The 17,481-nt window shown below is 39.7% G+C and overlaps 1 protein-coding gene across 10 annotated transcripts in view; it reads left to right on the forward strand.

Annotated features, from left to right (window-relative positions):
* The window catches only part of MCF2 (MCF.2 cell line derived transforming sequence), a 103,486-nt gene extending 86,794 nt beyond the window's left edge, over positions 1 to 16,692 (forward strand). For 6 of the 10 annotated variants that reach the window (XM_082717576.1, XM_082717570.1, XM_082717571.1 and 3 more), the window contains 8 exons: positions 833 to 925; positions 1,982 to 2,060; positions 2,602 to 2,668; positions 5,138 to 5,247; positions 6,657 to 6,766; positions 8,941 to 9,053; positions 9,961 to 10,061; positions 13,716 to 14,655. In XM_082717576.1, coding sequence (XP_082573702.1) covers positions 833 to 925; positions 1,982 to 2,060; positions 2,602 to 2,668; positions 5,138 to 5,247; positions 6,657 to 6,766; positions 8,941 to 9,053; positions 9,961 to 10,061; positions 13,716 to 13,759 — 717 coding nt within the window. In that variant the 3' untranslated portion in view covers positions 13,760 to 14,655. Of the gene's footprint in view, positions 1 to 832; positions 926 to 1,981; positions 2,061 to 2,601; positions 2,669 to 3,264; positions 3,813 to 5,137; positions 5,248 to 6,656; positions 6,767 to 8,940; positions 9,054 to 9,960; positions 10,062 to 13,715; positions 14,656 to 14,954 lie in introns of those variants that run through there. The other 4 variants (XM_082717567.1, XM_082717568.1, XM_082717569.1 and 1 more) reach the window with 3 other exon arrangements.
* The last annotated feature ends 789 nt before the right edge of the window (positions 16,693 to 17,481 follow it).

Here is a 17,481-nt window from a genome sequence, read left to right on the forward strand (position 1 = left end):
CTTGGGGGACTTGTAAATGGAACAGAGAGTGAGCTATTCCTTTAGATAATTAGACTGGAATTAAACAAAAAGAGGAGGCAGAAGAGGACTAGAGGAGAATGTGTGCATGAGGGAGGGAAATCGCTCGAAATGGAATTAACCAAGCTATTAACAGCACAGGATGAAAGAAAAGGGAAGAGTTTGTGCTCTGCACAGTCATATAGGGAAGAAAAATCATGGTAAGGAAGGGATATTGTAGACAAATTTCACTGGCTGCAAGATCTCACTCTCCTATGAGAGATCGCTTGTTTTCTAGAGAAGCCGAGAGGTCGGTAGAAATAGAGGGGAGTCTTGGGTACCCAGCTGGCTTTCCCCCACCCCAAAATTGCATGTTTATCAGTTATAAAACTTCTATCGAGATAAGTAATCATCTCTAAGATCAACTTATCTGACAAATGATTTTGAAAAATGACCATTTAACTTAATTTTGGATAAGCTGTTTTATTGATATTTCATTACTTTTAGACCTGTGTTTGACATGATAATTTGTTTTAATTGTGTGCAGTTGATTTATAGTAGGATTTAATCTTAGGGGACTAGTTGGATGTTCGGATTTATGACATTTGTTTCAATCACTGGGATGGAGCAGGTCATCTCTGTTCTAAATGCCTGCTTCAGTGAAAACATTTAAATAGGGACATGACTGTATTTATCATTTCATATTCTTGAATATAAAATGTGTATTTTGCCGAGTGAGAAATCCTGGTTTACTTAGAAGATGGTGGGGGTAGATTTAATGTAATTTCATATTCCAAGTAAAATGCTCATGAAGGTTTTGACCAAAATCTTACAGATGGATGAAGTCGGCATCACCGAGTATGTAAAAGGAGATAACCGCAAGTTTGAAATCTGGTATGCTGGCAAGGAAGAAGTTTATATTGTCCAGGTGGGTCATTGAAATATTATTCTAGAAACCACAACCTGCATTAAGACACAAGAGTCTGAATTTGCAAACAAAAACAATGTTGGTCACATTCTTATAATAAGTTCTCATTCCTTTCATCTAGGTCACTTAAAGAGAATTTAGTATTCTTTATAAGGCTGTTAGGCAGTTTTCCAGTAGCACATGTTCTGTCCGACATGAGAGGTACCTCTGGGACTTTCTAGGGCTTTGAGGTTCTACAGCTACACCAGGATACTTACGGACTCTAGCTGATGGCCGCGAAGATGGCAGGTGCTTCTCTGCCCTCATCAGGTTTTTAGAGTTCCTGACTGAGAATGGTTCTGGGTTCCTCTTGTGCTTGGGATTCTAATGCGGGACACAGGGATGGGACAGTTCACATTTGAGCCTTGTCTCTAAAAAGTATGCGTAGGACTACACTCATTGCGATGAAAACAATAAAAATAAAAACAGGCTTAAAGCCTTGGCCTGATGTGCTGTAAGGTCCAACGTGTTTCAGGAAAGGGGAGAGGAATGAGAAAATTTCATCTCAATAAGTGTATCATGACTTGTGACAGGTGTCAGTGTTTTTTCTTCACTTTAATTCTGTATTAGGTGAATCCATAGAAATACATTTTCTTGGCTTGATTTAGACATAAGACTTCTTGCTCTCCTACAGACTTGGAAGGTATCAGGATTGCAACAGATTTTCTTTTCAGAAACAGAAGAACTTTTTTTATTTTACCAAAATTAAACATAAAAGCCTTCACAGTTTTAAAAGAACCCCCCCAATAAAATAAAATTTAAAAACTAAAAGGACCCTCCTACAAAGAAAAAAAGTAGATTATATTTCACTTTTTCTCTTCACATTAATTTTTAAGGGCAGTTCCAAAATGGTTTGACTATTATCTAACAGATGGCTACTTACTTGCCTCTTAGGAGTTTTAAAAAGCAAAACAGTAGAATTTGAATATGGTGGTTTAGGATGTAGATCAGGCTTGGTATACCTAGTGATGTTTGTTTCATTATAAAGGCTTCTTCTTCAAATTCTAAAATCCTTAGGCTCCGAACGTAGACGTGAAGATGACATGGTTAAAAGAAATCAGAAGTATTTTGCTGAAGCAACAGGAACTTCTGACAGGTAATTTTAGAACAAGAAGAGTGACAGCTCATTGACTCAGGCTTTGTGATAACTGGTCCAGGGAACAGGTGTGGTATTTACTTTAGACTATAACGAAAGGGTTTGTTAAACTAATTAGAAGATCAAGATTCAGGGGGTTCTTTAAACTATTTTGGGGGAATGAACTTTACACTAGAAAGTAATACAGCAAACGAACTGTGTTAAATTAATTCTAATCCCTTCTCATGAGTCAACTCTACCAAGGACCTCAAGGCATCAGTGCCTGGTAGTGTTGGCATGGTGATGGTTATAATTATGGGCCTGAATTTCTTGATAAAATAGTACATGGTTCAATCCTTTTCCGTGTTTGAAACCCAGACTGGCCTTTCCTCTGGTTACTTTAAGTCTGTGAAAGTGAATGCTAATGGGAATGGTGTGTGTGTGTGTGCGCGTGCACGCGTGCGTGTATGTGCACACACTTGCACATGTGAAGGACATTGTTTTCCGAGGAAGAAGTGTGGCTTCTCAATGATGCTTCCATAAGCTCTGTTTTATTTCACAGTTAAAAAACGAAAGCAGCATAATCCCTTAACAGACCCAGATCACCTTTCTTCTCAGCGGAATGATGAGTAAGTGATCATTCTTCCAGGAATGTCACTCCTGCAATCTTCTGTTTTCTGTATGTACATGAGACAGCCTCATTATCAAGTAGTTCAGACACAGACCCAGCCTCCTTTTTAGCAGTAACTCATCAGATTCCTTAAATGCACCCTCTTCTCAGCTCTAATCGTATATGTGGAGCCTGATAGCATCGTCATTATCCCGTTGTTCCCCTTGATGTTAAAAATAACATGAGACTTTGGCCTAAATTTTAAGCATGATTACAGATGCCTTGTTCTTGGTATATCCTGGGGCGGGGGAGGGGCGCATAGGGGAAAAGTGGCTGCCCTCATGGTTTTCTCTTCACAATAGTTTTGGTCAGCTTCCATCTGATTGGAGAAAGAGAGTGGTCAGGATGATGAAGGACTGGCAGTCCCTGCTGGCCCCTCTGCTCCGCTGTCCCTAGATGGAGACCGCTGGCTGGTAGCTTAGCCTCTCTTTCTGTGCGGTCAGAGAGGAGGCGTGCATCCTGGGAGGGCATAGCCATGAAGTCTTTGAGGAAGGTAGTGGGCCTACATGATAGCACTGCTGCTGGTTGACAGATGTCTTCATATTCTGCCTCTAGGAATCCTAAAAGGTGGAGTTGCCCATAGAACAAGCGCATATATGCGGAAAGAATCCCCACGCTGATTCCAAAGCCTGTGCACAGAAAGTCACCACGTAGCATCTGCCTGATACAGGGATCATTGAATGGTTTCCTAAAAATAATTTTTTAAGATTGTTTTTTTCTGAGAGGGAGAGAGGGAGGGAGAGGAAGACAGGGAGAGAGAGTCTTAAGCAGACTCCTTGCTGAGTGCAGAGCCTGACATGGGGTTCGATCTCACGTCCCTAGGATCATGAGCTGAGCCAAAATCAAGTCAGATGCTTAACCAACTGAGCCACCCAGGTGCCCTCCCAAAATACTCTTAAAAAAAAAAGAAAAAGAAAAAGAAAGGGGTTCCTGGGCGGCTCAGTTGGCTAAGCATCCAACTCTTGATTTTGGCTCAGGTCATGATTCCAGGGTCCTGGGATCGAATCCAGTGTCAGGCTGTCTGCTCAGCGGGGAGTCTGCTTCTCCCTCTTCCCCTGTCCCTGCCCCTAGCTTATACGCACGTGCTCGCTCTCTCACTCTCTCTCTTTCTCTCTCTCTTTCTCAAATAAATAAATAAAATATTTTTTAAAAAATTAAAATAAAATAAAGATACTCTTTTTCTCGTTGTTGGATATTATCTTTTAGAGGTAGCTAAAAATCAGGATCAAAGTGTGTTGGTTCATCTGGGACTTTAGGAAAATCATTTAAAAGTCACAGTGGAAGTCTTTATCTTCCTGAGTCACAATACTCAATCTTCTGTTAGAGGTTATGGAAGGAATGTTTTTAGGTTTCATACAGTAAGTGACTTTACAGTAGGTGACACAGCCCAACAGCGTTCATCAGATTAAGGTTTCAGTGTCATTTATATACACCTTACTTAATTCACTGAGGTTAAAAGATCATACAGAAAGCAACAGGGATTTTTTTTTTTTTTTTGGTAGCTAGAAAGCTACTTTCCCTTCAAGAACCTCCTCTGCCCTCTTCAGCCCATACGGCTTCTGTGACCGGTCGGACTGGTACCCTCTCCTAGTTCAGGGATGGACGGTGTAGACCAACCTAGCCCGTGATGGCCATCACCAGAATTTTCATCAGAGCTGTCAGGAAGGAGGTCTTGTCCTTTGAACTGAGAAGTTCTATTAATCCTCTAAGCTTAGGGTGACTAGGGCCTGTTCTCCTTCCGCATGTGACTGCGGCAGACAGGGAAGCAAGGATGGGAACCCACACAGAGGTAAAGCAGTGCTGAAATACTGGATTCCTGATGACTTTTCTTAAGCCCCTGGATTTGTATGTGTTCAGCATTAATCCTTAGACTTTCAGTTATATGAACCAATAAATTTCTCCTTTTATGGTTTTTTTTTGGTTTGTTTACATTTTTCCAACTGTATTGGTTATGGTCGACACTTAAAATTTGTGTATATTTAAAGAGTAAAATTTGATTTGATATACATATGCATTGTGAATTATTAATCCCAGCCATCCTTCTGTATGTGTGTGTGTGTGTGTGTGTGTGTGTGTTTGTGAGGTGAGACCACTTAAGATCTACCTGTTAGCAAATTTCAAGTATATAATATAACACATTATAAGAATGTTAAACAATATACCGGCGGTGGGTCCAGAAGGCAGTCATTTTTTTCCTTGCATCTTAGAGAACTTGCTGGCTTGGATCCTAGAATGTAAGCTTTTATTGTATTATGAACTATCATGCTACAGACTTAAATTAAGTGGGGGGGGGGGGATCCGCTAGGTTTGAATGATTCTCAGAGAATGTTCCTAACACACAGTTTCACTGGAAAAAAATACCATTTTTAATGTCTTGTTATTCTTAAACAATAAAAGCTCACTTATTTTTACACATTGACTATTTCAGAAGGCAACACGGATCTTTTCTGGGTGCCGAGGAGCCCGCCCCAGAACCCAGTGGTGCTCTGGCGGAGGTCCAGGAGGCGGTCCCGTTGGTTCGGGCTGAAGCTAACACGGGTAAGCGTGGCCGCCCTAGGGAGGCGAGGCGCGTGCTGTGCACCTTCTTTTCCACCATTGTTAGCTCGGAAAATCTACCTCTCTCTTCCCTTTGTATAAAGAAACCAGAGCTCATCTATTTTTATGAGGCTCTTTTGTTTCCCACATGTAAGATACCCTGGTGGGCACTGGGAGCTTAAGGAAGCTCTGGGTCTGCCCCAGACCTTCTGAGTCAGAAACTCTCACTCCCCGAGTTCCCATGTGGTTCTTTCTGACCCATGCTCAAGTCGGCCGGGTTGGGGGGGGGGGCGTATCCCCTGCTCCACAGCATAGAGATGAATAAGATACATATACCATAGCTGTTCATGAATCAAGAGGAATCATTTACAGCTGGAAAGTTTATTTTTCTTTTGCACCTTGTCTCATTCAAGCTGATTTCAAACAAGGCATTTACTGCGACTAATAGAACGCAGCCCCGGTACCGGGAATTGCGCAGAGCTCTGGGCATACAGTCTGGCATCTCTAGAAGCCACAAGGGTAGAAAGAGAATTCAGCAAGCGATTAAAATGAAATGTGATCAGTGTTAAAACAGAGAAGTGCAAGGTGCCGTAGAGGCACCTGACAGGGTCACCTACACAGCCCGGGGTAAACAGCGTAGACTTTCCTAGGAAAATGCTTGCCGGAACTGGTACGCCATACTTAGATACTACGGTCCTGGGTCTAGAGGGGTTCTCTACTAGTTGAAGAGAAACAAGTAATGGCAGTCTTGTTCAATCGAAAGCCACTGTGCTCTGCTCCTCTGTGCGGTGGTCTCCTGAGCAGAGAGCCTGCTACCAATGCCTTCATTTGATAGGTGAGGAAACCAAGTCAGAGAAACTTGCCGTGACTTTTCCAAGACAACATAAATGGTTTAGTGTGGCCAAGATGAGATTCTGTTTATCTCTGCCTGTGTTACATTGCTTACTTTGTATGAGCTCAATATCTCGTGTGGATGAATTCCCTCTTACACATTCGTGTAAGACAGAGGAGACAATTCCAAAATACTAATATAACTAGGCAGGATGCTCTTAAGTGCTGTTTGAGTTGGACCCATAAAAATGCCCTAGACAATATTTGGGGAAAGGAATATTTTCTCTAAGAAAAGGTAAATGCTCTGTGGAATATTTTTTAACTTATTGTTTTTAATAACTGTCGCACCAACTCCACCTTGAAACCTTCCTAAAAAGTAAAAGGAGTCTCTGACATTCCAGGCCCTTTCTGAAATATCAGAAATTCTAAGATAATACAGGCTAATCAGAGGTTTTATTATATAAGGATACTATTCTTGGACATTGAAGGTGACAGCCTTGATTCTTGCAGTTAGTTTCACTTCTCTGCGTGTGTTGGGCCAGCGTCGTTAAGTAACTGCCCCCTTCATGTTTTTCTTACAGGTTGGACCCAGATGTCCGCACCTGCAGAAATCTCTGAAGACCCCGAGGAATGGCCGAGCAACTATTTCTACGCTTCATACGATGACAATGAAGAAGTAAGGCCCCTAATGGTTAGTGATGACATATTCAAATAAAGAAATAAAAACTCTTGGAGCAGTATTATTGCCGCAGGAGGCAGGCATGTGCGGGCAATCTTCTGTCCATGTCCTCGAGGTCATTAGGTAGATTTCATCGCCCAAAGATTTGAAACCTGTTTCACCACGGACGTGCAATAGTAAGCCCTTCTGTCCGCAAGAACTTGTTTGAGCTCTCTGTGACGCTCCTACTGAAGCTGATGAGACAAATGGTCCATCATTCCAGTCCCTGTACATCGACCAGTTTTATCTTTAGCTGAGCTTTTCCACTGTGTTTTCAATCTAAGCGTAGGAGATAAAATCAGAGAACAGAGGAGAGTCAGATATACTTTAAAATAATCAGCTTAGATTCTAGATCGACACATCTAGGGAATCAACTTTACACATATGAAACTACTTGAGGACATCTGGGGACTATATTTCCATGGGTGGCCAAAGCACGTGTTAATGATACCCACGTCGGCACAACGGAGCAAGGGAGTGCCCCATAAAACAAAAGGAGTTTGCTTTAGAGTACGAGTAACTGTTAGAAGAAATAACCGGCAGTGTGGTTAAGATCTTGGTAGATTATTGGTGAGGGGAGTTAGAAAAGAATATTTTGGACTTTTTTTTTTTTAAGATTTTTTTCATTTTTTTGACAGAGAGAGAGAGAGAGAGAGATCACAAGTAGGCAGAGAGGCAGGCAGAGAGAGAAAGAGGGAGAAGCAGGCTCCCTGCCTAGCAGAGAGCCCGATGCGGGGCTTGATTCCAGGACCCTGGGATCATGACCTGAGCCGAAGGCAGAGGCTTTACCCCACTGAGCCATCCAGGCGCCCCTATTTTGGACTTTTTGTATACTGACAGTTTCCTGAAGTCCGCAGCTTGGAGGGCAGGGTGCTGCACAAAGCATCAGGGACACGCTGGGTTCAGCAGTCCTAATGTCAGGGTCAGGAACTAATGGCGTGGAGAGCCGCAAGGCTGCAGAGCACTGACTCTGGAATGCTTTCTTTAAGAAAGTAACAGGGTAATCTTTCTCTTAGTAATACAGTGACCATAATACTTATGTGTACGGCAGTTTCCCTCATGATTCTGTCTGAGGACGGGAGAGGCACTTGTTCGGTTGCGAGCAGAAAATCAGAGGAAGCCAGTCTGGGTTTAAATGTTTTCCGCCAGGTCTCGGAGTCAGCACGTTCCCTGCTTGGGTGTCAGAGACTAAAGCAAATATGCAGAAGGGGTGACTGCTATAATCCTCGGGGATGGGGATGTACTGCTCAAAGGACGTTTAAGCCCACATGATGTGGGCATGGGTTTTCTATGTGCACAGAATCGACACCGCATGTCTTTCATTTAAGAGTTTTAGCTGTGGTTCTCTTTTTAAAAAATTCATGTATTCAATGTTGTGCTAGAAAAATCCTCATCATAGAATACTTTCGGACTTCAGCACCTGGCGGGCTCAGCTAGGGAAGCATGGGACTCTTGAGCTCAGCGTTACAAGTTCAAGCCCCACATTGGGTGTAGATATGACTTAAAAATAAAATCTTGAAAAAAAAATAGTATTTTGGACTTAAATCATTATTTCTTCTCTCTCTACTATTTAACGAATTACAGTCAGTGTGCCTTGGATAATTTGGTTTATTAATGAATCAGGTTCAAATTATAACTGCCAAAAAATTAAGGCCAAGTAAAGCACAACAGCGTAGTTTAATGTGTTTTATTGGACCCGGAGCTTTCATGCTAATTATTTTTACCTGTGCAAAAGGATGCAAATCCCAGAAATCCTTTTGAGGGCTTAGTAGTAGGTCTTTGTTCAGGGCTGCTGCCTTTAATATGTGCCTAGATAAATTTTCCGTGAGCCTAGTTTACAAATAACAGTATTTAAAAATTATTTTCATGCTGGGCTTTTTCTGAGTTTATGCTTCTAATTCGTATAAGGTAAAGTAGTCATGCTCTGTTATTTTTTGTGTAATTCTCTTTTTGCAAATAAAAATGAATTCTTCAGGTGAAATGAATACACATTGTGCTCTGTGTTTGCTCGTTCCTGCCTAAGCTGCTGTAGCCGCCACTGTTTCTGCTGACGTAAAGTGTGTATTCTTTGCGTCACAGAGCATGAAGTTAGTACAAGCTGTTTTACGGTCCAATTTGTAACATGATTTTTCAAAACAACCTTCCAGTCTCCAGGCAAATACAAAGCCCTAGCAGACTGTAGGAAGAGGGGCTCAGAAGATCTCCTGATTAGAAATGGAGATGTCATTCAATTTCTCCATGAAGATGTTGAAGGTCAATGGTAGGTGTGTTCTCAGTGCTTATGATGACCTCGGCCGGGGGCACACGGATATCTAATCAGATGTTCTGCTTTCCTTGTACCTTTGTTATACAGTCTCAAGAAGCAGAAATATCACATTTCTTATCAGTGTTTCATTTTCATTGCTTCAGCTATGCCTATATAGCTCACTGAAAGGAATGTTAACCTTTGGTGAGTGTAAAATGCTTTGAAAGAATGAAATGCTATGAGTCTGCATGCTCTCTTGTGGTTTACCTTTGGCTCAGACATTTCAGCTGATAGATCTGGCTTTGTAATGGCTACAGATCGTACTATGTTTGGTCATTTAAGTCATTCATTAATTCATCACATTTCTAATGAATGCCCTCTATGTGCCAGGAGCCATGCTTTGCTACCCTACAACATAGTCACCCTTCTCTTTATCAATTCCAATATTGATTTTTTCGTCTTCCCATTCTGTTCTCATGCATTCAACTTCATACAGCACCAATTGCAAAGATGGTTCTGCCAAATATACTGCGTAATTATAGGGAACCCAGAGCAGGGAGGAAATACTGTTTGGAAGAGGATTGAACGAAGTATCCATAAATCTTTTGGACTTTTATGTGAAATAGTTCTGTCTCCATTGTGTCAATCACCTAAGCTAAAATGCTATAATGACTGTGTGTACTTTGGCCCTAAAGGTGGAAGAGTACACACGGGGGGAAAAGTAATGACGGATCATTAAAGTAATAACCATTTTTGCTAGTAACCCAAGTCCTTTGTAAGTTACTCAAAGGACTCAAGCACTATGTCATGTAGGTCGTTGAATACTACAGTAGCTTTGTGAAAATTTGAACTGCAATGCAGTGTTTTTATTTTTGATTACCTTATATTACCATTGTTGGCTACTAATTCATTTATTATTTAGGTTGGTGAAAAATCTGAACAGAAGAAAAGAAGGTCTGATTCCAGGGAACACTGCGCAGGTCTTAATTGGTGACTATAGGTTTCGGAATGCCAAAGTTCCAGGTATAATATGAACAGACCATATGCTATTTGTTTAAAGGCTAAAATTTTTAAAGCTCCGCCAAGGATGCAGGTGACCTAGGGTAAGAACTTCTCTGCACTTAGAAACAGAGCTGCAAGCCTGTTATGTTTGCTAGGATTTAATTTTTTCCTTTAACAGTTTTTAAATTAACAAAGAATAGATTTTTAGAACACGTTAAACTCTTCCCTACACTGTTGATAGGTATGGAAGAGATTTTCAGATACTGTGGTGTCTTGTAAGAGATCCTTCAGAACTAAATACCGATGATATGCTTTTAAGGTACCAGACTTAATGCCTAAGAATGCTTTACCAGTGTGTTTTCACCCAGTTCTAAGAGCACGTTATTTCCTTATGGTAGCTTTCAGCTCTACACGCACGTGTGTGCACACACGCATACACACGCATACTATACACACACACACACTCTCATGTCTATGTCCAAGACTTAATGTAGTATGAAGTGATGAGTGCCAACCTGATATTCCTTTCTATTAACCCAACCATTAATACATAAAATTTCTATATTTTATTTTTTAAAAAGATTTTATTCATTTATTTGTCAGAGAGCACAGGCAGTCAGAGCAGGCAGAGGGAGAAACCGGCTCCTCGCTGAGCGAATAGACCCATGTGGGGCTCGATCCCAGGAGCCTGGGATCATGACCTGATCCGAAGGCAGTGGCTTAATCCACTGAGCTACCCAGGCGTCTCAAATTTCTGTATTTTAAAATAAACCAGTATTCTTGTATATTTTCCCCTCTAGATACTGAGCTATCTATAAAGAGGTATCACCAAAAAACCCAGACTTTTTGTGAACAAGATTGTTATCATATGCACATGTTTCCTTTGAATTCCTAGTTTTGGACTTGTATTGGAAATCTGGGAAATGGTACTCTGGGTTGAAATGACTCTAATACACCAGGAGTAACTTTTTTGGTTTTGAATTTCATTTATGACCGGAAACAAAATCTACAGGGGACAGGGCTTAATATAAAATATCAGGACACACGGGAGCCCCACAAAGAGGGTCGCTGCTTTTTTTTTTTTTAGGTACTCTAAATCTGGATCACCTTTCAAGATTTTTCTGTACCAGTTGTTGAATTATTATTATTACTATTATATTATTATTATTATTAAGTAGGTTCCATGCTGGGCCTACTAGTTGGGGGGACTTGAACTCTTGACCCTGAGATCAAGACCTGAGCTGAGATCAAAAGTCAGACACTTTACTGACTCAGCCACACAGGTGCCCCAGTTGTTGAATTATTTAGATAATTACTGAATTGATGAGTTATTTAGATAATTAGTAACCAGAAGAGTTTGACATATGTGAACTAATTGACATTTACTTAAAACCTACAGCCAGCAACTGCAGAATACACCATTACTTTTAAGTGTGCGTGGAACCTTCACCAAGATAGATCATATGCTGCTCATTAAAACAAGTCTCAATACATTTCAGAAGAGTGCAGTCATAGAAAGCCTTAAAATATGTTACAGTAGAAATTGTTACCTCGGGGCACCTGGCTGGCTCAATCGGTAGAGTGTGTGACTCTTGATCTCAGGGTCGTGAGATCAAGCCCCATATTGGGTGCAGAGCCTACTTAAAAAGAAAAAAAAAAAAGAACAATTGATTTCTGTAGCTATCTGGATAGTAAATGATACACCTCCAAAGAACACATGGGGCAAAAAGGAAAGCGTTAAGAGAGATTTGAATTATTTCAAATTAGAAGTTTAAATACTTGTATCACACACTTAAAAATCAGTGTGATTCACCATATTAACATAACAGAAGGGGAAATTTTGTCATCATTTCAATAGATGCACAAATCCATTTCTGTTATAGCCAGTGTCATACTTCAAGATAAAGAGAGAAAGCAAAAGAAAAGAAGAGGCAGATCACATATATGTACAAAACTGTAGGAATCTCTACACAAAAAGACCCTACTAGAAGTAACATGTAAATTCTATAAGGCTGTAGTATACAAAATCATTATACAAAATAAACTAATTCTATATCTTGGCCACAAAGAACTGAAAAAAAAAAAACCCTGTAATTTCAAAAAACAATACCATTTAAATTTGTAATATAAATTGTGAAATAAGTAGGAATACATCTACCAGTAGATGTCTAAGGGTTCTATAATGACTAATGTCTATAATGACAAATCACTGCTGAGATACATTTAGCAGGACCTAATAAAGGGACAGAGAGACTGTGTGTAAGTGTTGGCAGTCGCGGTGTTGTTAGGAAATCCATTATCCACAAATCAGCCTCTGGAGTCCATGCAGTCAAAAGCTGAGCAGCCCCTACTGGGGGGTGGGGACTACATATATGTTTATTCTAAAATGTATATGGAGAGGAAAAAATCCAGAACAAAAGAATCCCAGAAATCTGGAGTACTTACATATCTGATTTCAAGACTTACTATAAGGCTACAGTAATGAATTCAGTGTGGTATGGGAATAAGTATAGAAAAATAGAGATTTCTAAAGTAGATCCACATATACATAATCAATGAATGTTGAATTAAGGTACTGAGTCCACTGGATAGGGAAAGGAAGGTTGTTTTAACAAATGGTCCTCCAGCAACTGGGTAGCCATACAGTAAAAGAAATGAACCTTCATCACTACATCTCACTCCATATACAAAAAGTAATTTGAGTTAGCTCACAGGCCTGAACATAAAACCTAGAGTCAAAGTTTCTAGAAGCATAGGACAATATCTTCATGACATTGAGCAGTTAATAATTTCTTTCTTGTACTATAAAAGACATTAAAAGCACTAATTCTTAAAAAAGAGTGTCAGGCAAATAGAAATGTTGCACATGTTGAGTTACGCACTTTGTCACTTTAAAAATTTATATCTGAAGGGGTGCCTGGGTGGCTCAGTGGGTTAAAGCCTCTGCCTTTGGCTCAGGTCATGATCCCGGAGTCCTGGGATGGAGCCCTGCATCAGACTCTCTGCTCCGCGGGGAGCCTGCTAACTCCTCTCTCTGCCTGCCTCTCTGCTTACTTGTGATCGCTCTCTGTTAAATAAATGAATGGAATCTTAAAAAAAAAAAAAGATATATCCACATAGAAGTGACAAATTAAAAAAAATTATATCTGAAAAAAATAAAAATAAGAATTTATATCTGATAGGGAGTGCCTGGGTGACTCAGTTGGTTCAACGTCACACTGTTGATTTCGGCTCAGGTAACGATCAAGCCCCACGTAGGGTTCTTCACTGGGCGTGGAGCCTGCTTCAGATTCTCACTCTTTCCCTCTCCCCCTTCCCACTCCTTCTCTAAAAAAAAAAATTGTATCTGTTAGAATAAGATAAAATCTAAGCTAATAACACTATGAATGCTTTCGGAAGCCAAATAGTTGTAATGAATCACATTTTCCCCTGAATTTCACTGATTTCCATTTTCTACGTTGAAAAGTTAAGTTTGAAAGTAAATGTGGCCAGCTTCCTGCTAATTATTTGTGCTTAGTTAAATCATTAATGAGAGAAGAAATACGTGAGTCACTTAAAGTATGTGTTCAAGAAGCTGTTGACACTAATGTATATAAATTGTTTTTGGTGAAGCAATTAAAAAAAACCAGTAAAGCCATGTATGTACTAGAAAATAATGGCCTTTCTTGTGCTCAGGTCTCCAAGATTCAAAACTGAAAACACCAAGTGTATTCACCTAACTTCTATATAATATAGGAAGACTTGGTAGGTTTTCCCTAACTTGTGTCATCATTTAAAATTTGAAATCATCCTTTTAAAGCCAGACGTCCTCCTACTTAATTCAGGACAAAGTTAATTACATTTTAGCTAACTGTAATGCGGGGCATGTAAAATTACATATTTGATTAGTTTTAATTTGAAATGATTCCATTACTGTAACCAGTGACGGCAGACGAAGTGTGTAGCGCTACCTTTGAAAAGGGTGTGGCAGAACAGCAACTGAAATCGGATTTGGGCCCCTGCTTCTGTTTCAGGCGGTAAAGAGTGTATGTGTTAACATATATCCACGTTAGCTGGCAAAAAAAAAAAAAAAAAAAAAGCACATTCTTCTTCTGTAGCCATTTTTATTTTCTCCCATCAGTACTGCTTTTCAAGATCCATTTCTTTCTCGCAGTGCCGTTGGGAGGGCAGAAGCATAATGTATTGCTAGATCATCAGCACTGAAAGCAGTCATTACTCTCAGCGTGGCAGTGCTACTAGATCAAGGGACTAAGGTTCACTTGGCCCCTGTTCTCTAGAAAGTTCTGACTTTAGATCTTTTAGAAGTATACAGTCCTTTCAAATAACATGCACTTCTGACTTAGGCTGATTGAGAAGTTCATGCTTATTGATAGATTTCTGTTGAATGCTATAGTATCAAGTGGTTTTGATCGAGATCTTACCCATTACATGGCATCAAGCAAAATGGTACACTGTGGCCTACAAAAATGTGTGCCAATTTGTGGATTAGGAGATTACAGTTGACCGCATATGCACCTGTCAGAAGCGTTTAGGTTTCAAAATAGATATTAGGCTATCTTATTTGAAATCTGGCAAATACAGTGTAAAAGTCTCTGATACTTATGTCCTTACTGTGTCTCCTGTTCTCTAGACCACACAGCATAATTCACATAATATTTATGAATTCCAGTTGCAGGAGATGTGAATTCTGTTTCTTTTGCTTCCAGTGAAGCTGTGCCATTCATAAAATAGAGGCCTTTAAGAAATGGTTTTGGAACAGAATGACAGCTTTCGTAGTCAACCAACCAAAAGCCATCACCTTTGAATTCAGATGAACCTTTTGAATCCTCCCATTCAGTGTTAGAAGCCCTAGCACCGGCAGTCTGGGTCTCCAAAGTCTCTCGAGTATTAACATCATTCTTCATTATTTTGTAGATGCTGCTCTGAGTAACACAAGGAAACTCAATTCCCCTTGAATTAAAGGAGAATGAATAGACTTTTAAAAATAAGATTTCCTTTGGAGGTGTGAACTAGATTCTATTTCTTAAAAGTGTTACAGACAAACAGCACAAGAGTCAGGATGATCTATGTTGCCCATGACATTCACAGAAATTCCTCAGGACTGAGGAGGACTTCGTCATTCACAGTTTGTCTCATTCTTGCGAGAACCATCTTCACACCTTCCGGTCCCCTCGGTTGCAAAGTGCAGTGTTACAGCGTTCCCTGGTGGGTTTCTCAAGGCATGCATTCAGATCCCATCTCAAAACCAGAAATCAATAATTTTGAACATGTGCAGGCAAAAAGCTGTACCTGTCATTTTTGACGTAACTTTTCACTAGCAAAACAAAACAAACATCCAAAGAGAGAAGAAAGATCACCAGAGATTTTAAACCCCTTTGTTGGTTGGTAGTTTATTTTATTCTTTGCTTCTGCTATCTAGGGGACTATAATGTACCAAAGGGATATATGTTCTGAAGGACCTCTTTTGCACTTTGACTGGTATGGACGGTTGTCAGAGCTGTCTTATGGTTCTGGAAAGATCCAAAGCCAAAAAATCCTGTAGTTAGGATGTGTTGAAGTTTACATTTTATGCATTGAAATTTAGATACACCTATCCCAGCTTTAGGTTAAATATATTTGCACAAGTTCTTCTTTAAGTTAAATATCATATTTGCACAAGTTCTGTGTTCTGGTGTCTTGAGTTGCTTTCGAATTTTGTAGAAAGACCGATTCTGGGAAAGGTGTTCTTCAGTTATGTTGTGCCTCTTCCTAGCATTTTTCTTTGATGATACATGTGTACGTGTCTTTCTTTTAAACATGTAAAAAGTGTGATCACTTCTTTTAAAGCCCAGGGCCAGTTGTTGCATGCAGTGTCGAGTTTATGCTTGGAGTATTTTATATGCTGGACCAGTGAAGACAATGGTTTGAAATTGCTGCCTTTTGAATCATGGATTGTGAATTTCCTGTCAAGCTGGCATATTAGGTGCATGTTTTTTCATTATTGGTTTTACAATAAACAACAACTATATTATATGTAAATTTCTCTTTTAAATAGGTTTGTGTGTCATGTCAAGATCATAGTTTATGCCAGTGGTATCACTCGATGTAGCAGTTTGTATGACAAACCAATTGTGCTTTATTCAAAGGTACCTGCACATTATAACTCTTCTAATGTCCAATTTGCTGAATATATGATGGGTGATTTATAACTCACGAAAATGCCCATATATTTGATAGTTCACTTAATGCTTCTACGACAATAACAACACCACAATGAGATCGAAGCACATTTCTTTTGCGTGCTGATCCTGTGGTTTGAAGACAGAATTCGGAGATAAAATGGTTGATTGATGATGCCCCTCTGCACAGAACATTTTAATTTTATGGTATTAAACTAGGGTCTTTAATCCTTTAAGACAAAATGAGTTCTATAGATTCAAACATACAGTTACGGTCTTTTAATGTCTTAATCACTGTACAATGAATGCTCCATTCGTATATGTATTTGTACATGGAACAGCACTGTATTAATTTTATTGGGCTATAAATGTGTGTTACTATAAAACATAGCAGCAATTTCCCTTTACGTCTTCAAAATTTAATTACATCGTAAATGTACTTACAATGTAAATGTACTTGTGTTAATTCCACATTAAAAATATTCAACCTTCAATTCATGCATTTTTTTTTCAGTTTAGTATTAATTATACATTGACATCTCCTTTCCTCTCACTTACTAGGGACACCCTAAAGGCACCAATAAGTATATTGAGTTAAATATTTACCTTCAGGTTTGTCGTAACGTCATCATAAATAAAACAATGATATTGAGCTCAATAATAGCCAGATGCCACACAATAGAGGAGAGAAGCCAGAAACGGAGTCCTACATACATGGAATGTGCTGCGTTATTGGATACAGCGTTGTATGTGGGGCAACTGGAGACTGTTTAGTAAATGACGCTATGAAAATTGGGGAAAAAATAGATGTTAACCTTCAGCCTTGCTTCATGATTCCCTGAGAGACAGACAAAGACAGGGAGATCTGACTAGAACCAGAGTAAAATGTTTTGTTCAAAAAATTTCTTCATGCAGATTTGTAGGATAGCAGCAAATGAGGTTTCGGGGGGATAGATCAGTAGCCACGTTTATGAGTGGATATTTCTACACACTGAAAAACAATCTGCTTCTGTATACTGGAGCCCAAGGAAGCCTGGAAAGCACCTCGATATCTGCGGTGGTATTCTGAACCGTCGTTGGGTGCATGGTGCATTAGGGAGCTAGAACTTTGGGCTTAATACAGAGAAGGGATAAACATCTCTCAAGCTGGTTTGACTCAATCTCCCATTTGGTGAAAACTGAGTAATCCCAGTGCAGAATCAAATTATTTCTTGTGCCTGTAAATTTAGTGTGAGTCCTTTCGAGGAAGTGTCGTCAGTGAGCTAGTTAATAAGTTGACCCAT

This window comes from Mustela nivalis (assembly GCF_964662115.1).
Source record: "Mustela nivalis genome assembly, chromosome: X".
In the NCBI taxonomy this organism is placed as follows: Eukaryota; Metazoa; Chordata; class Mammalia; order Carnivora; family Mustelidae; genus Mustela; species Mustela nivalis.